Source organism: Emys orbicularis, chromosome 5 (assembly GCF_028017835.1).
Source record: "Emys orbicularis isolate rEmyOrb1 chromosome 5, rEmyOrb1.hap1, whole genome shotgun sequence".
In the NCBI taxonomy this organism is placed as follows: Eukaryota; Metazoa; Chordata; order Testudines; family Emydidae; genus Emys; species Emys orbicularis.
The window spans coordinates 72,417,559-72,438,224 of NC_088687.1; the positions used below are offsets into that span (position 1 = coordinate 72,417,559).

Here is a 20,666-nt window from a genome sequence, read left to right on the forward strand (position 1 = left end):
ACACCAGTCATGATTTTATAGACCTCTATCATATCCCCCCTTAGTTGTCTATTTTCCAAGCTGAAAAGTCCCACTCTTATTAATCTCTCCTCATAAGGCAGCCGTTCCATACCCCTAATAACTTTTGTTGCCCTTTTCTGAACCTTTTCCAATTCCAATATATCTTTTTTGAGATGGGGTGACCACATCTGCATGCAATATTCAAGATGTGGACATACCATGGATTTATATAGAGGCAATATGATATTTTCTGTCTTATTATCTATCCCTCTCTTAATGATTCCCAACATTCTGTTCTCTTTTTTGACTGCTGCTGCATATTGAGTGGATGTTTTCAGAGAACTATCCATGATGACTCCAAGATCTTTCTTGAGTGGTAACAGCTAATTTAGACCCCATCGTTTTATATGTATAGTTCGGATTATGTTTTCCAGCGTGCATTACTTTGCATTTATCAACATTGAATTTCATCTGCCATCTTGTTGCCCGGTCACCCAGTTTTGTGAGATCCTTTTGTAGTTCTTTGCAGTCTGCTTGGGACTTAACTATCTTGAGTAGTTTTATATCATCTGCAAATTTTGCCACCTCACACTGTTAACCCCTTTTTCCAGATCATTTATGAATATGTTGAATAGGACTGGTCCCAGTACAGACCCTTTCTCCATTATGAAAACTGACCATTTATTCCTAGCCATTAAGTCCTATCTTTTAACCAGTTACTGATCCATGAGAGGACCTTCTCTCAAATCCCATGACAGCTTACTTTGCTGAAGAGCCTTTGGTAAGCGACCTTGTTAAAGGCTTTCTGAAAATCATCTAAGTACACTATATTCACTGGATCCCCCTTGTCCACATGCTCGTTGATCCACTCAAAGAATTCTGGTAGCTTGGTGAGGCATGATTTCCCTTTACAAAAACCATGTTGACTCTTCCCTTACAAATTATGTTCATCTATGTGTCTGACAATTTTGTTCTTTACTATAGTTTCACCCAGTTTTCCCGGTACTGAAGTCAGGCTTCCTGGCCTGAAACTGCCGGGATCACCTCTGGAGCCCTTTTTAAAAATTGGCATCACATTAGCAATCCTCCAGTCATTTGGTACAGAAGCTGATTTAAATGAAAGGTTACAGACTATCGTTAGTAGTTCTGCAATTTCACATTTGACTTCTGTCAGAACTCTTGGGTGAATATCATCTGCTCCTGGTGTCGTCTTATCATGGTTGCAGGGCTAGCTGCATCTCTGTCCCCTTTCTGGTCTCTGAGGGGACCCCCTTAGGTGTCAGGCCTTGTGCTTCTGCCTTTTCTTGACTGAATTCTGCAACTGTCCCACTCTTATATTGGCTCCTGGTCTACAGTGCCCAATGTATCCACCATTCTTATCCAGCAGGCCCAACAGGGCTCATGTGCCTGCAGTTTTTCCCTTTGGGAATCTGTGACCAGTGGTTTTCATAGATTCTAGGACTGGAAGAAGGGACCTTGAGAGGTCATCAAGTCCAGTCCCCTGCCCTCACGGCAGGACCAAATACTGTCTAGACCATCCCTGACAGACATTTATCTAACCTACTCTTAAATATCTCCAGAGATGGAGATTCCACAACCTCCCTAGGCAATTTATTCCAGTGTTTAGCCACCCTGACAGTTAGGAACTTTTTCCTAATGTCCAACCTAAACCTCCCTTGCTGCAGTTTAAGCCCATTGCTTCTTGTTCTATCCTTAGAGACTAAGATGAACAAGTTTTCTCCCTCCTCCTTATGACACCCTTTTAGATACCTGAAAACTGCTATCATGTCCCCTCTCAGTCTTCTCTTTTCCAAACTAAACAAACCCAATTCTTTCAGCCTTCTTTCATAGGTCATGTTCTCAAGACCTTTAATCATTCTTGTTGCTCTTCTCTGGACCCTCTCCAATTTCTCCACATCTTTCTTGAAATGCGGTGCCCAGAACTGGACACAATACTCCAGTTGAGGCCTAACCAGCGCAGAGTAGAGCAGAAGAATGGCTTCTCGTGTCTGCTCATAACACACCTGTTAATGCATCCCAGAATCATGTTTGCTTTTTTTGTAACAGCATCACACTGTTGACTCATATTTAGCTTGTGGTCCACTATAACCCCTAGATCCCTTTCTGCCGTACTCCTTCCTAGACAGTCTCTTCCCATTCTGTATGTATGAAACTGATTGTTCCTTCCTAAGTGGAGCACTTTGCATTTGTCTTTATTAAACTTCATCCTGTTTACCGCAGACCATTTCTCCAATTTGTCCAGATCATTTTGAATTATGACCCTATCCTCCAAAGCAGTTGCAATCCCTCCCAGTTTGGTATTATCTGCAAACTTAATAAGCATACTTTCTGTGCCAATATCTAAGTTGCTGATGAAGATATTGAACAGAGCTGGTCCCAAAACCGACTCCTGCGGAACCCCACTTGTTATACCTTTCCAGCAGGATTGGGAACCATTAATAACTACTCTCTGAGTACGGTTATCCAGCCAGTTATGCACCCACCTTATAGTAGCCCCATCTAAGTTGTATTTGCCTAGTTTATTGATAAGAATATCATGCGAGACCGTATCAAATGCCTTACTAAAGTCTAGGTATACCACATCCACCGCTTCTCCCTGATCCACAAGACTTGTTATCCTATCAAAGAAAGCTATCAGATAGGTTTGACATGATTTGTTCTTTACAAATCCATGCTGGTTATTCCCTATCACCTTACCACCTTCCAAGTGTTTGCAGATGATTTCCTTAATTACTTGCTCCATTATCTTCCCTGGCACAGAAGTTAAACTAACTGGTCTGTAGTTTCCTGGGTTGTTTTTATTTCCCTTTTTATAGATGGGCACTATATTTGCCCTTTTCCAGTCTTCTGGAATCTCTCCTGTCGCCCATGATTTTCCAAAGATAATAGCTAGAGGCTCAGATACGTCCTCTATTAGCTCCTTGAGTATCTAGGATGCATTTCCTCAGGCCCTGGTGACTTGCAGGCATCTAACTTTTCTAAGTGATTTTTAACTTGTTCTTTTTTTATTTTATCTTCTAAACCTACCCCCTTCCCATTAGCATTCACTATGTTAGGCATTCCTTCAGACTTCTCGGTGAAGACTGAAACAAAGAAGTAATTAAGCATCTCTGCCATTTCCAAGTTTCCTGTTACTGTTTCTCCCTCCTCACTGAGCAGTGGGCCTACCCTGTCCTTGGTCTTCCTCTTGCTTCTAATGTATTAATAAAAAGTCTTCTTGTTTCCCTTTATTCCTGTAGCTAGTTTGAGCTCATTTTATGCCTTTGCCTTTCTAATCTTGCCCCTGCATTCCTGTGTTGTTTGTCTATATTCATCCTTTGTAATTTGTCCTAGTTTCCATTTTTTATATGACTCCTTTTTATTTTTTAGATCATGCAAGATCTCGTGGTTAAGCCAAGGTGGTCTTTTGCCACATTTTCTGTCTTTCCTACCCAGCGGAATAGCTTGCTTTTGGGCCCTTAATAGTGTCCCTTTGAAAAACTGCCAACTCTCCTCAGTTGTTTTTCCCCTCAGTCTTGACTCCCATGGGACCTTACCTATCAGCTCTCTGAGCTTACCAAAATCTGCCTTCCTGAAATCCATTGTCTCTATTTTGCTGTACTCCCTTCTACCCTTCCTTAGAATTGTGAACTCTATGATTTCATGATCACTTTCACCCAAGCTGCCTTCCACTTTCAAATTCTTAACGAGTTCCTCCCTATTTGTTAAAATCAAATCTAGAACAGCTTCCCCCCTAGTAGCTTTTTCAACCTTCTGAAATAAAAAGTCTGCAATGCAGTCCAAGAACTTATTGGATAGTCTGTGCCCCGCTGTGTTATTTTCCCAACATATATCTGGATAGTTGAAGTCCCCCATCACCACCAAATCTTGGGCTTTGGATGATTTTGTTAGTTGTTTAAAAAAAGCCTCATCCACCTCTTCCACCTGGTTAGGTGGCCTGTAGTAGACTCCTAGCATGACATCACCCTTGTTTTTTACCCCTTTTAGCCTAACCCAGAGAGACTCAACACTTCCGTCTCCTATGTCCATCTCCACCTCAGTCCAAGTGTGTACATTTTTAATATATAAGGCAACACCTCCTCCCTTTTTCCCCTGACTATCCTTCCTGAGCAAGCTGTACCCATCCACACCAACATTCCAATCATGTGTATTATCCCACCAAGTTTCAGTGATGCCAACGTCATAGTTGTATTTATTTATTAGCACTTCCAGTTCTTCCTGCTTATTACCCATACTTCTCGCATTTGTATATAGGCATCTAAGATACTGATTTGATCTTGCCTCCCAGTTTTGCCCTGACCCTCCTGGTGTATATAGTGATCAGACAGCTTTCTTAAAACAAAGGCATTGTTTATTTTGGTAGTAGGAATAAAGCGTAAGGGGGAAAGGATTTTTTAAAATTGTCTACACATATGCCTGTGACCTAAACATTTACCATTACCTGATGGTAATGAAGACGGGTCTAACTTGTTCAAACAGCCCCAATAGGGTCCTGTATCTCAGTCTGCTTCTCCCAAACAACTACAGCCCCTCTCTGGAGAGGAGGTTCTTTTCAAACCATGCTATAGTTCTTTTGTTCTTCTGTGTCCCCAAGCTTTGACCCATCTTGTCAAAACAAGTCCTGTAGACCAAACGAGTACTCAGAGCCAGTGATTCTGGTATTGTCCTTTAACAACTCTCAAGTGTTTGCTGAAAGGGTGGCTGTGACGGAGTGCTAGGTATGAAGTCAGCACTCTGGAGCTGATGAGGCAGACCTGTGCCTAATTTGTGGATGTTGCAGTGCAGTAAGGCTAAGTAAGCCATTAGCCAGAGCCCACAAATAGGCACAGGAAGGAAGTGAAAAGGGGAAAAAGCAGGCAGTGAGAGAGAGATTGCTCTCCCTCTGCTTGTAAAGGCGCTAGGTACGCTGTGAAGATAGTGGGACTCAATTATAAATAAACTGCACTGGGTGTTGGACCAGCACCAGGGTCTCTGCGTGGTTTGTACACAGAGACAGAAGCAGGACCAAGGAGGCCCTGGTACAGTGGCTTATCTTGAGGTGGTGGTCTCTTTCCTGCCATTTTTCCAGATAGACTCCTGTTGAGTTAAACCAAAGTCCTACAAAAACACCCCAATACCCAGACCAACATACTGTATTCATTAATTATCACAGGGCACCTCCAAATCTGTCACAGCTCATACAACTATTAGAAATGTAAAAGGAATATCACACACTTTTCACATCATAATGGATGCTATGTACCATGTTTACTGCACAGGAAAGATGTTGGAATAGCACAGAAATTCCCAATATGATTTCTAGCACTCCATGTGGGTGTCCACAACAGCAGTGTCCTCAGAAAAAGTCCAGGAAGGAGGAGGTCTAGGCCTTAGAAGCCCCACCGCAGGAACTATCCCTCCTAAGATATATTAAATCCTGCCCTTCTTCTGGAAGAACTTGAGGTTTCTCCCCTTGCCACTACTCCTTTGTAACCTGCAATTCTATAGATATTTCAGAGGGAAAGGAGTAAGTTATGTCTTACCGTTATCACCTAATTTACTGCCTCAGTGATAGTCCGATCCTTATCCTGGCCGGATGCTGCTATCTGCTGGAACATCAGCAGTCTCTTGTTTGGTAGTTGGGAACATTAATGTTTACCCACTGGACCAAACAAATATATTTATGCGAGGTCTATGAGAAATTTCAGCAATTTCTGTTAACTTGGATAAGCAGATACTTAGTGCTTAGGGGTCTTGTTGAAGATTGTAGACACTGGTGGAGAATCGGCTTTTAATACAATCAACAAAAAAGCACTTGAAATGCACAAATATGTATTCTATTTTTTTAGTGAACTAAAATCTTTCAAAAACTTAGAAGCTTTTTGGTTACTTTGAAATCCTGTCTTCATCCCATCTATGGCTGAGAGCCCAAACAGCTACTTACCTCTGTTTAGCGAAGTTGAATGGACACTCCAACACCTAGATTTCCCACTGTGCTGTGAAATGTGCAGACAGCTGTCCAGAAATCCATATTTTTTACTGGTAACAACCTTTCTCACAGAGATGTTGCTTCATGAGTACTGGAAATAAAATTCCTTGTGTGGTACATTTTGTAAAGCACAACGTATACATGTTATCTATCAATAATAATTGTATTTCAAGGTGACTGCTTTTTTTTCCTCCTGCTTTCTGATTTTATGCAATACAACTTCTTTTCTGTATGTGAAGACATCAGTGGTGCAAACAAAACAATGACTGAGCTGCCACAAGCTCTTAGCTCTGCATATAAAGTTTGTTAGGTATATTTTGGGTGTGACTTATAGCCGGTGGAGCAGATGGATAATTTTACTACTAGATAACTAAGAATCAATGTGAATGTTATGCTGATGGTAAGAACAGTCAGCAGCATTACTAAATGGTCCATCAGCGAGAGCAGAGTCAGCAGCTGGACCATTTAGCAGCATAAAGGAAAATGGCAATATGTCTAAATACTTTGTTCTACAGGCAATAGGTACCTCACTGCTATCTGTACAAGCTGTGTTCCAGATAGTGCAGAAATTTCCCCCTCTTCAAAGGGTTACCTTGTAGGATACAATAAAGTAGACCTCATAACTTTTTATTGATCATTTTTTGTAACCATAGAGTTGCTTCAGTGTGTTCAGAGTTGGATTGCTAGCTGTAAAAACAGGGAAAGTATTGTTGGCAGTTGGTATGTTAACTAATTCTGATGGGAACTGCCTTTTTATGGAAGAAAAGATTTTGAAAGCAAGGCATCTGTAAAAGTTGGCACCAACAAGTGAACTTCAGGCTCTGGGCATTTATTAACATGTTTGTTTAGTGTTTTGGGGGAAATCTATTCTGTTAAAATTGTTTATTTTTAATAAAATAATTTGGTTTTTCCCCACCTCAATGTTTGTAACAGGGCAGAATAAGCTGTACTGGAAGGTTGATGGTTCAGGCTGTCAATCAGAGAGGACGGAGTCCTCGAACACCCCCCAGCCAGCCTCATATCAGAAGGTACCATAGATGTTTTCTTTACACATTCATCACTGCAGCTGCTAAACATATTTTGCACAAAGGTGCTGGCAAGATTAGAGAGTTGGGAAGAAAGTATATGTGCAATATGGCACACAGGAAGAAACCTAATCTTCTCTTGTATCCAAAAATCCCTATAACTTTTGGCGCCATCAGATGTACAACAGGCAACTTATACAATCGTGGAATCTTAATTTTTTAACCCTTGTCCTCCCTCCCTTCCTTGTTTGCCATGTTCACTTGCTGCATCTTGTCCCAGTCCTGGTCTACACCTAAAACTTAGGTCAACCTAGCTACATCATTCAGGGCTATGAAAAATGTCATGCCCTGTGCGAAGTAGCTAGGTCACCCTAACCATCACAGTATATGCAGCTAGGTCGATGAAAGAATTCTTCCATTTTGGTTAACCAAGTAGAGGGTCCCAGTTCACGTGTCTGCTGTGGTGGCATATATTCGTTCTGTTCATTGGTTATGCCCTCTGCAGTATCTTGCCATCAGCTGCCAATTACAACACAGAGTGTAGATATGACAGCACTAATTACTACATTCAGGATGAAATTAATGGATTTTTTTGCTCACATGAACAGTTTGTACCATATATACTTCCTCAGTTGCTAATACTGCACGGAAAACAGAGCCCTGCTAAATATTAAATTAGATACTAAAAAGTCCTGATAAAACCGTGGTCAGTTGTTTATGAGGATGATTCTCAGATTCCCCACCCTATTTCTCCACTTTATTTCCTCCTTTCTCAGAATTCTGCATGTTACCTAATCCTTATTTCTGGACAAGGAGGCATTTTTCTCTCATAAGCCTCACTCCTGAGTTAGCCAAAAGGCGGTCACTCAAGTGTTGAAAAGCACGTCTCGCCCACCCTCACCTAGTGCTATGCAAACTGCCTCCATAAAGTTCCAGGCCCAGGAATAACAAGGAGCTGATATCAAGGCCTGAATTCAAACCCTTTCCACAGCAGTGTGTTGCACACTGTCATTAGGCCACTAAGCCCACAAAAGCGAGTTTTATGTTCATTTTGCATAGTAAATGCAGTGGAGGAGCTATTTCAGGACTGCACAGTCACTGATTCATCAGTAGGTTGATATTCAATATCCCTTGTTGCACTGAATCAGCACCTTTGCAATTAAAAGCCCCTTATTCATCTGTGACAGGAAGAGCTGCCACTAGGAATTGTGGGTCAGAGCTGCAAGGAGCCTGCAGGTCACTAACTTCTAGAGAAGACAGTGTAAAAGCCTTTTGGAGGGGCTGGGGGGCACTTAAAATTTAGGGAGAAGGGAACATGCAGATGCATGAGAGGGAAAGAAAAGAGGAAACGAAGAAACAGAGAACACTAAGCAACAGAGATCAGTCTGGCTATGTTCTTTAAAAGAGCTCTCTGGTTTTTGAGCCCGTCCAAAAATATTTGTATTTCTCCAAGACAAAAAGAAATGGAAACAGTCAGATATGAAGATTGATATGCAAAATAAACTTCTAGTACATGCTAACTGAAGGCAGAATTTCACTTTCAGAGCCATGCAAATATTATTGGCCAAATGAATTCCATTACAGTTTGTTGCAGTAGGGTGTCACTGTGGGCAGAGTTTGGCCATAGAAGAAATGAATTCATTGGAGCTGCATGACTGTAGCAGAGGACAGAAACTGGCCACAAATCTCATTTTTAATTACATATTTTTAAATTTAGTAAGTAAAATAGGACTTTACAGAGATTGCAAAAAGAACTTTTTGCTAAATAAGTTACTTATATAATGGAAATATTGTTACTTTCAATTGAAAAGGAACTGGTTAGCCACAGACAAGGGTACAATAAATTAATGGGCAAGAACTGCTGATCACAGAAATTACAGAAAACTGTATTTTGGGTGGAGGAAATCTGCTGATTGGTCATATTTTCTGCATTTTTCTTCCCATGTTCTTTTATTTTTACTAAGAACAGTTTAATGTCACAAGATCTTTTGTTCTTTAGTTTGTGTTGCTTATGAGCTACATTCTCATTCTTCTTACAGCAGAATGAGTTGCTTTGGAAATGATTATAAATATCACAAACAGATAACTGTTTAGTGAAGAATAATCCTCCAGAACCGATGAATAAAATTTAATTCACATTAATGTAAATGTAAAATAAATGTCTTTAACTAGTAACAAATAAGAGAAGATAATAATGGAAAATCTAATGTGGAACCGAATATATTTGTGAATTGTGATAGTCTTTAGCTTCTACTATTTTCTTAAAGGTAAATGTAATTATTGACAGTACAGATTTTCTGGCTTAATCAGTAATAGAGAGGGTTTCAGATGTATGAAAGACTAAAGCAGAGTTGTGGCTGTAAATATAAAGTATTACCAAAATTCTTGTACATTTTCTTTCACTGATTTAAACTACAGAATAAATGAAAACTAAAACATATTACTATGTATATAAACAAACTGACTTACCTAACATGATATTCAGTGTGAATGAGATAATTTTCTACTTCATATCTTTGCTACAAAATGTAGACTGAATCAAATTAATAAATATAGAGAGAGTCACATTTAGTTGATTTTTGAGCCAAATTCTGCTCTGTTATGCTGGTGTAAATATGGAATTATTACAATGGGATCCAATGGAGTTAAGCTACATTTATAGCAGTCTGACATCTGAATTTGGTTCTTCAGTTTCATCAGAAAACATGGGGAAATGCCTAATAAACAAATGTATTTCATATATTATTTTAAGACCTCGATCTCGATCAAGGGACAGTGGTGATGAAAATGAACCAATTCAGGAACGATTCTTCCGACCTCATTTCCTGCAGGCTCCTGGAGACCTGATTGTTCAAGAAGGAAAACTCTGCAGAATGGACTGCAAGGCAAGTATTAAGTTTGTTTTAATTAGTATTTCTGTTGAACCAGAGAGGGAACTCTGTTCAAATTCAGCTGTATCCTGTAATACTCATGCACCTCAGATTTCAGTGGGAATTCTAGGTACACAAAGGAGGCAGAATTAAACACAGGATTCAGACTTGGCCTTTGGCAAAGCCTCCAATTGGGGCCCACCCTTGTGGAGGGGGGAGGAGGGGACTAAGATGTAAAGAAGAATCTCAGTATTTCTTCTTAGAATAAAGCCAGCTTGAAAGTTAAGTGATACTTTGACAAAATTTCAAACATGTGAGTTTGTATTATTGATTTATCCAAAAGGTGAAGGTGAGTCACAGCATTTCCTACAGCCCACAGCTGGCCTTTGAGGTCCATGAAAACCATGACTAAACATACTTCAGTTTATTAGAAGGAATGCAAGTCAGTTAGTGACTAGGGTAATGCCACCTTGCTGTACTCATGGCACGAGTTCCTTCCTGGCTAATAGACTGCAACAGAATCAACTCCTATGACAATCGATCCCCGAATCGACGCGCTTACTCCACCAGCGGAGGTAGGAGTAAGCGCCGTCGACGGGGAGCCGCGGAGGTCGATTTTGCCGCCGTCCTCACAGCAGCGTAAGTCGGCTCCAATACGTCGAATTCAGCTACGCTATTCGCGTAGCTGAATTTGCGTATCTTAAATCGACCCCCCCCATAGTGAAGACCTGCCCTAAGACTCACAAGTTGTAGAGCCTACATAAGCAATGACTGTGACTTTGAATGCTCCAAGGGACATTCTTCACCACATAGGATAATATTTTATATATAATATGTACTAACCAACTTCAGTGGCCCTTTTTAACTGAGAGTGAGACAGCAGGTTTCAGTGATATCATCTGCTCTAAGTACACACGGTAATTTGAAGTTTTTTGCTCTTTTTTCAAGCAAGCATTAAAGCATTCAACATCTTCCCTTTATAAAACTTATTTTCAACCTACTACTCTGTATGTATATGTGCCTATGTATATAGAAAAAGAGAGACATTTCCTACACAGGTCACCTGCCCTGTTAAGAAAAATAAACATGAATGAACAGAATGGCTAGTGGAGAGAACTGCTGCTAGATAGTATCTAGCCTGATTCATCCCTTCTGTAGTGGCTTTCATCCTGAAGGTCCCAGAGGGTTAAAAACTTATATAAATTAGTGTCATTGTGAAGTATTCCTTTGTAAATTACAGATTGTTTCAATCACTTCTTCCTTTTTAAGAAAGTTTCTTGTCCAGCTGCACCCATTTCAGTGAACCAGTTCACCTTGATTTGGTTCTAAGCATGAAAGGAGATAACCTTTTCCCTCCAATAACAGCAGTACCATAGTGTTATTCTCCTAACCCCTTTTCATGTGTTAGTTGAGAATATTACCTCCATACTGTTATTATAAAAACAAAGGCCAAATGATCTTTCCAGTGTACAGCTTAAGGGTCAGTTCTCTGTGTACTCATGTGAAGTGACTCTGCTAGTAAAAGGAAAATGGACTCTCTCGAAGAGACTGAATGAGGGCCTAAACATTGAGTCGAAAGAGGCACTTTGAGCCACTCTCTTAGCTCAGAGAGAATGACTTCTACAACTCAGTTGTGTAAACTGGACATGCACGTCCATGTGAACAGAGATGTGAATCTAACAAACACACAATGCCTGTTGGCTACCAATCCTTTTAGCCCATTTTGGTCTGTTTGAAATCTTACAAAGGTAGGACCGAAACTTAGCTTGGTAGAGAGACTTGTGACTTTGTATAAGATAATTAATTAAAATTGAGACTTCAGCTGTTTACTTTTAAACATAATTAGTTTCTCATAATACAATATCTTACTCTTATTTTCCTAAGTAATACGTATTGTTGATGAAACATCTTTCAACAGTTTGTCGATGGTTCAAACCATCTGAATACAAAGTTCTGTAGATGGCATTGTCTATAATAAGCAATACATAACTGGAATCGAATTTGGAGTTCAATAACAGATTACCAATGGGTTGGTTTTTTGAAGGAAGAATTGCTTCACAAACCAGTTGTCGTCCTTTGTCTGTAAATTTCCCACAAGAAAAGAATTCTGAAAGTTTCTTTTCTGATTCAGAATCAAGGGCAACATTCCAAAAAGATGACAGGTGATATCCAACCTTTTGTTCTGTAATCTATTACTTTGTTACTTAGATTCAAGATATATTTTAATGCTTATATCTATTCAGTCATACCTGGGATCCCATTGAAACCTATGGCATTGTACAAGGTGTAATTTGACCCAGTTGCGCTCCTGTGTGTAACTGAGGGCAACATTTGGTCCACTGTATTTTGTCAGACACATAAATTTTCTTGCAGAAACATTCCTCCTTTTTCTCTGCGGTATGAAATAAGGAGTTCCCTACTGTTCTGTATTGCTAAGACTCTGTTCCATTCTGTTTATATTTAAGGTCAGTGGATTACCAACTCCAGATCTAAGCTGGCAACTCAGTGGAAGACCAATTCGTCCTGACAGTTCTCATAAAATGTTGGTGCGTGAGAACGGTGTACACTCTCTGATCATAGAGCCAGTCACGGCTAGGGATTCTGGAATCTACACGTGCATTGCCACCAATCGAGCTGGTCAAAACACATTCAGCCTGGAGCTCATTGTTGCAGGTAATCTCTTCATGCTAAGACTACATGTTGAACATTGTTGGAGGCGTATATGAAATATTGAAAATGTAAGTTGAAGTTCTCTAGGAAAGACTATGGAATTATTACCCACTAAAATTAGTATCTCATTAATTCTAGGAGGTGAGTGTTTGAACTATCATATGTTCAAATAAATGCATATAGTGCATGGTTACAAATGTGAAAAGAGATGTGTAACTGCATTTGTTACTTTGAACCAGATCCTTGTCAATGCTCTGACCCCTTTGTGCCTCTCCAGAAACACAGAGGGGCAATAAAACTGCCATTAAACTGACAGATGAAGATACTCCTGGTAGGAAGAAAACTCTGGCTCTGTTCCACTTGCCACTCAAGAATAGGGGGCATGCTGGGAAGAGAGAGAGGGCCAGAAGGCACTGCAGCCAGCAGAATAGTCATTACCAGTTGATACTGGGAAAGCAATGGAGCCCAAACATTTAGCTAAGTTTGCCCCCGTCTCTTGAGTTCTGTGCTAAACACAACTCAGCCAGCTCCTTGCAATAGCTCCAGTATTAACACTGTATTTTGCAGGGATACAGCAAGTGCTTGGGGATCGGATAGGTATGTAGCAGCCTATCAGGCTGATTGAGAGAAGGAGAGCTTGAAACTCAATAGGACAGCAAGGAAACTAAAAGGTAACATTTAAAAAGGATAAAATGAAGTCCTTCCTCCTCCAGAGAGGGTATGAGAAAACAAATCATGTGACAGATGTTAATCATATCCCTTAATGCACTAATGGAAAGCATTCAGATACTATGGTGAGGAGCACAGCCTAAGCATCTATACAAAATAGGATGGGGGGGGGGTAGTGGACTGTCTTGTCTTAGTGGGGTGTTTTTGTTTTGCATATTGGGGGGGTGTTGGTCATATCAGCTCCTGGAGCCCATGGTCACAGGACATTCAAAAGACTATATGGAAGAGGAATAAGTTGAAATGACACTATTTATGTTAAAATATTTTATTGGTGAACAATTAGCCACGGTGCAGAGCATATGCTGATGGTCAGCTGGGCAAAGAAGAAATTTTATCCCAAATTCCTTTTGTGTATGTGCACAATCAGACAAAAGATATGCTACTACATTTGTCTGAAGTAAACTTGAGGCAATAATGGAGACCACAAACCAGACTAGATTGCCAAACTAAGAGAGAGCTCAAATAATATCTGTATGAGATCAGTTTTGCCAGCTAATGGGCACACCTCATAGGATCCCAAAAATGAAGCCCCTTTCATTTGACAATATTGAGTGTGCCTTGTTCAGCTGAACTGAGAATTTAAGCATTTCACCCTGCTCTATTAGAACCCATCTTTCTCCTATTAAAGTCATAGACAGGACAAGTTTTACTTCCCTGAAGCAGGTGCGGGTCTAATGCAATTATTTTTAAAAGTTTACTGCCACTAAGTAGTGGTTTAAAATCTTCTACCATTTAACTGAATAACTGCAATGGAGGCTGAATGGTAAGAGAATGTTGTCACTGTAAATATTGTTGCCATTTCTACGGTGTTTTCACAGCTAAGGAAGAACACAAGCCACCTGTGTTTATAGAGAAGCTACAGAACACAGGAGTGGCTGATGGATATCCCGTGCGACTGGAGTGCCGAGTCTCTGGGGTGCCATATCCTCAGATATTTTGGAAGAAAGAGAATGAGTCACTTACTTACAACACTGAAAGAGTGAGGTTAGAGCAGTTTAGTATTATATAATTAATCTCACTGACAAAGATCAAAGTAAATCATGACTGAAATAACCTTCAGGGGCTATGAGGTTGTAAGAATACTTAGTGCAAGGTTCACAAAGGGACTAAAGGTGCCTAACTGCCACTTTAGCTACCTAAATCCCAGAATCAGACCCTCCTGGGATTCACAAAATCCCCACTCAGCTACCCCCAAACCCTGTAGGCACCTAAACTCATTCTATGCTTAAATTTTTGCAGTGAAAGTTCCCTATGTTTCTGCCTCTGAGCATGAGCACTGCTGCCCCATGGCAGACATACAAACACTTAAGTCCCAGTGGTTCGCCCATGAGGGGAAGATTCACAAGCCTGTAGGGTAAACTCTGAGCCCACTTAGCAAATGAGCTATTTGTGGGGGGACTTACTCAAAATGAGTGGGGGGGTAGGAGGAGGATGACCTCTCTTGGAACTTAAGGGTGAGGGTTCTCAACTGGGATGTGGGAGAGCCAGTATCCAGTGTGCCTACTCCAATGAATTTAATTATTTATTCACAGTGGGAAGGATTCAACAGCAGAGGCTGAAGGAGCCCCATGTCAGAATAGCCCAATGGTTAGAGCACTCTCCTAGGAGGCAGCAGATCCCAGTTCAAATCCCTTCTCCCCTTCAAGTAGAGGGGGGGGTCTTGAACCAGATGTTTCCTTCAGGCAAATGCCCTAACCACTGGGCTAGAGAGTATGAGGTTGCTTCCCCCCACCCCAACCCAGCATGGGTGCCTAATGCTAAGAGAGGGTTTGCAGTTGAGGATTCAAGCAGCAGGAGGTGCCTGTCAGTGGCTTCTGTGAATCCCATTCCAAGGTGACTGTTTCCCACAATCATTGTGTAAATGTAAACATATACATCTGGAAACAAAGAATATAGGACATAGTCCCCCATTCTGTAAGTATTTTAGGAAGCAGTGCCTGAAAAAGATTTGGGAACTGTTGTGGATAATCAGCTGAACATGAGCTCCCCATGTGATGCTGTGGCCAACAGAACTAAAGACGATCCTAGGATGCATAAATGGGAATCTCGCATAGGAGTAGAGATGTTATTTTACCTCTGTACTTCACACTGGTGTGACCGCTGCTGGATTATCCAGTTTTGCTGTCCACAAAGGCTACTGATAAATTGGAGAGGGTTTTGGAGACAAGCTACAAGGATTAAAAAACATGCCTTATAGTGACATACTCAATGAGCTCAAGCTATTTAGCATAATAAGGGGAAAGTTAAGGGATGACTTGTGTACAGTCTGTAAGTACTACTGTGGAACAAATATTTAACAATGGCTCATCTATCTAAACAGAAAGGAAATGTTCAATCCAATGGCTGGAAGTTGAAGCTAGACAACTCCAGACTGGAAATACGATGTACATTTTGTCATTGGAACAGTTTACCAAGGGCTGTGGTAAATTCTCCATCCCTGACAATTTTTAAAGCAAGACAGATCTTCCCCAAATAACCCTTAGTCTGTCCTCCTGTATAGCACATAGGCTCTAAGTGAGCACACTGGTCCCTTCGGGCCTTGGGGTACGTCTATACTTACCTCCAGGTTCGGCGGTAAGCAATCGATCTTCTGGGATCGATTTATCGCATCTTGTCTAGACGCGATAAATCGATCCCGGAAGTGCTCGCCATCGACACCGGTACTCCTGCTCCGCGAGAGGAGTACGCGGAGTCGACGGGGGAGCCTGCCTGCCGCGTGTGGACCCGCGGTAAGTACCTTGTAGTTCGAACTAAGGTACTTTGACTTCAGCTACGTTATTCACGTAGCTGAAGTTGCATATCTTAGTTCGAACTGGAGGGTTAGTCTGGACCAGCCCTTGGATTCTACAAGTCTGTGAATAGGAAACCTAGACACTGAACTCAGGCTTTGTGAACCCCAGTGACTTTTTAGGGGCTTCTTTGTGAATCTAGCCCTGAGTGTTTATTATGTACTCTTAACACGAAGTAATCCTCACAGGAGGCCTGTTAATGTCTTCATCTACAAAAGGGGACTATGAGGCACATGACTTTCTCAAAACTATGAATATCTCTCTCTCATTCCTTAAAGGTCAAATTTGTTATTCTTCCCCAAAGTTTCTTTTTTGAAGTTTTGACTTGGAAATGCAATTGAAACTTGAGCTCTAAAGTAGTGTCTTGAATTGTGGACAAGAAAAAAGAAAAGATTACTGAGATATTAGCCAGATGTTAATTGTGCATCTTGACTTGTTTTAAAAATTAGCAAAAAAACCAAATTTTTTAAAAATGACAGACTTAAAAATTAAGCTCAGATTCATTTTCCACTTGCTGTGCACATCTCTCTCATTCCTTTAGTGGGAGCTGCATGTTCGTTAAGAGGAAATATAACCTACTATCTCTAAATGTGCTGCTTTAAATTTGTGCTTGTAATGATATGTTTAAACACAATAAACCATGTCCACACTGGCTGTTATGTAATTTAAGTTTTAATAACCTTTTCTTCTCCCCCATTTAGTATGCACCAGGATAACCATGGCTACATTTGCCTGCTTATTCAGGGAGCTACAAAAGAAGATGCTGGTTGGTATACTGTGTCAGCTAAGAATGAGGCTGGGATTGTGTCCTGCACTGCCAGGCTTGATGTTTATAGTAAGTGCCTTCTATTCTGAGATATGCAGTTAAATTAAACCAATCTTCCCAAAAACCAGCAGTTCTAAAAACTTTAGTTTATACCACAAAGGTTTACACTGATCTCTTTCTCTTTTGTTTATAGTTTCTTCACAATAATAATGATCCTCATCAAGACAGCAAATACTCTGTCAAAGTATACTTCACCACCTTTCAAATACTTACACAAACCAAGCATGCTGGTTTCTTTACTTGCTTAGAATACTACATCTAGCTTATTTACACATGCATCCTTATCAGTAACTCTAGAAAGCAGCATGACATTTTTTCTTTTGGTCCTTCTTACAATGCTCTGCTAGCATCAGCTTTTAATCTTTATTAGTATTACCTAAACACACTTGAGATGGGTGCCAATGGCAGATTCTGTTGTAGTTTACTACTTAGACCAGTACAGTTTCCCTATTGTGAACTGATCTTAAACCAAAATTAGATAATGTTGGACAGCAATCTGACCTGTTTATCATTCTGAGCAAAATGTTTGTTCTTGTTAAGTTCACACAATAATGGGGTGGTGATGGTGTAACTTGTTACAAAGCAACAGCTCTGAACAGGACTCTCTGCCTAGCTTTGTCACACCACATCGCAGAGGGGGACAAAGATAATCTGATTTGTTCCATGGGGCACCCACTGGAGATCAATTACATTAGTGGGAGATTAGAATCTGGCCTGGTATTTTCACCCCGGTGGGGAGGAATGTCTTACGGTGTTCTGCAGTAACTTTTCTGGACATCTTGGGAGCAGTAATGGCAAATTTTGTACTTGGCCAGGGGGAATGTAGTCACAATGCACATCTTTCAGAAGTAAGGGTGGGAGGTGGTTGAGAAGGCTTAGCTGGTGGGTTACACAGCAAAATAGTGGAGGCAAACAATTTACAGTCTTTTCTTGTGCAGTAAGGACATGACAAAGTGAGAGCAGTGGAGGAGAGAACAGGGTTGGCTGTTATGTAAATCAGTACATAAAGTAAAAAATCTAGAGTTGCTAATTCCCTGCCATTCAAGTGAAAAAATTTATCGGGAGTTTATAAAGAACTGAACAGTACAGGAGTGTGCCTATAGTACTTCTGTTATCTGAGTTAAGAAGGGTGAACCTAATTTGTTTGTTTTTTTTCAAATCTGTAGCTCAGTGGCAACAACAACCTCAAACCACCAAGCCAAAGAAGGTGCGTCCCTCAGCCAGTCGATATGCAGCACTTTCTGACCAAGGACTAGACATCAAGGCAGCATTCCAGCCTGAAGCAAACCCAGTTCATCTGACATTGCAGTCTGGCTTAGTAGAGAGCGATGACCTGTAGACCTGAGCTGCCAGATCCATCATTTTCTTTCAAAGCAGAAACACTGAAAGCCATTGCCTTGACCAATGATTCTTCTATGTCACTTTATGTAAAGCCAGACACCTTCAAGTACAAAAATCCCCACCTTAACCATATATTTCTTATTCCTACCAAATTAGGATAGGTAGCTGATTAATAGAAATGTTCACATTGCACAGAAAATCACATTCACTGTTCAGTTCCTTATGCCTATATTGCTAGAACTCTTATGAATAACCTTTTTCATAAAGGCCAAAATACTGAACTGAACCAGATTTTTCAGAAGTAAACAGTACAGTATTTATCACCAAGTTCCTTCCTAAGCAAGATGTAGATGCTACATGGTATTAATGGTGTGAGAAGTTTCATTTAAGGCTATTAGACCATAAGGGAAATTAACATGTATGGTTATCTTTTTACAATTCAAAATGGCAATGCAGCGTGATAGCTACAGAGAACAAGTGCAATATTGTAAGAATAAAACAGGAAGTGAGAAGGAAAAACAAACGAATACCTTGTCTCTACAATGAGAAAGGAAATACATGCCTTAAAATGTTAGAACTGCCAATACTATATAGCAAGGCTGACACCTTTGTTCTTAAAAAAAGTTATTTTTTTCTCTTTTTTTGGCCAGCGAGGAGGCTTATTTACAACCATGCTACAAGGCTAATTTAAGCATAAATAATTTAAGCATAAATAATTGAACCTAGTCAAAATAATGAGAGCTGAGGCATAATACACTACTACAGACTATAAATCCTAGCACCCAAGTAAGGGATACTTTTGGGAGAGAGAAAAATGCCAACAGTATAGTTTTACTACATAAGGTTAGCAAAAAGGGGGAAAACTATACATGTTTTTAGTGTGGTTGTTTTTTTTTAAACAGATCCTGAAAACTAACAGAACACTGCCATTCACACATTTGAAATTCCCAGGTCAGCAGAAAGCTATGGAGTTTATGTAGTGGACATTTATGATTGTGTAGAGCTTGTGAATATGTATGAGGATTTTAGGAATGTAGAGCAAGTGGAAAAAAATGGACTGAGTCTGCAATCGGAGTTTAAATGACAAGCACATATCATAGGGGGTAGGCTAGTAGAATGAAGGTGGAGAAAAACAGATGTGCCATTATATTATTTTCTTAAGACAACATGTGTAGGTGGTGAATGATAAATATTTGTTTTCTTCCCTAGTGTACGATACCATGCTGTGGCTAGGGACTGCGTGCAGTAGGTGAAGACTTTAGAATAGAGGCTACTTTCAGAATGCAAAGCAATTCCACATCAAACTGGACTCTACCTAGTCTACTGTACTAGGCAGTTTTGACTCTGAACCAATTAGTTTAGTTGAGAGGGCAGAAGAATTTTAATTGGGCCTAATGGGGAAAAAATTGAGGTATTAATGGTACGAGAGTACTTTGATATAAAAGGAACATGCTGTATTCCTTATATGAAGCACATATGGTTATCTTTCATTATTTATAATAAAAAGTGTTGAAATCTATCTCAGCTCAGTTATTCAAGTCCATTATTAGTTTATTGTTTGTGTACTACCATATATTTTGCATTACTGCTATACATATATTGTTTCATACCTCTTTGTAAGTATACAAAACAAGTTTTTTTTAGTGACTAAACTTTAGCACAGAAGATAGTACTATTCTATGCAGATCGGTGCAGGTTATGACCACAGTTACAGGCACTGCTTATCTAAATTAATATCATACAGTCTGTCATATAGAAATATCCTACCTATATTTTAGAGTAAAGTATGTCTTATTTGCCAAGTTTTTCTTGACTGCTAATTTACTGTTTGTTTAGCTTAACTAGCATTATTTTGACACCTTTTATTTGTATTTATAAAAAAAGTACTATCATTACTTTGGATTGTTGTGCTGACATAATGTGGGTTTAGCATCAATAAATATTACACAAATAGAAAATTGTCTTTTTCTGGGCAAAAGTAGTCATAGCTATTTCTATAAAGGTATCCAAATACAGAATTTGGAAATTTAACACAAGACTGACAAGATTAGGGTAGTGAGCTGGAAATAAAGAGATTTTTGAAGTTTCTAAGAAGGGTCAGATTTGGTTTAGGGAATCTCCTTCGCTGATTTAAACCTGGGGGGTGGGGGAAGGACCCTTTTATTACGGTGTAATAGTTTAGTTTTTTAAATGTTTCATATTCAATGTGTATCTCCATTCATCCTGCACACATTGTTGCATTTGAACTGTCTATAATACCCAAACCATGGTACTTACCCAGTAGAAGAGGGACTGTAATTGTGTTTTAGAGGCCATCTTGTGATTAAGATCAGTTCTTGATTATGTTTCTATTTAAAAAAAACACAACTATTTAGTAGGTACACAGAATTGTTTGGCAAACGGCCACATTTTCTAACACGTTATTTA

At 39.9% G+C, this 20,666-nt stretch overlaps 1 protein-coding gene across 2 annotated transcripts in view; it reads left to right on the top strand.

Annotated features, from left to right (window-relative positions):
• Positions 1-20,176, top strand: part of PALLD (palladin, cytoskeletal associated protein) — a 308,674-nt gene extending 288,498 nt beyond the window's left edge. For both annotated transcript variants that reach the window (XM_065404625.1, XM_065404626.1), the window contains 6 exons: positions 6,923-7,017; positions 9,767-9,899; positions 12,350-12,557; positions 14,102-14,267; positions 16,774-16,907; positions 18,065-20,176. In XM_065404625.1, the coding sequence (XP_065260697.1) occupies positions 6,923-7,017; positions 9,767-9,899; positions 12,350-12,557; positions 14,102-14,267; positions 16,774-16,907; positions 18,065-18,237 (909 nt within the window). In that variant the 3' untranslated portion in view covers positions 18,238-20,176. The remainder of the gene's footprint in view (positions 1-6,922; positions 7,018-9,766; positions 9,900-12,349; positions 12,558-14,101; positions 14,268-16,773; positions 16,908-18,064) is intronic.
• Positions 20,177-20,666: the final 490 nt, after the last annotated feature.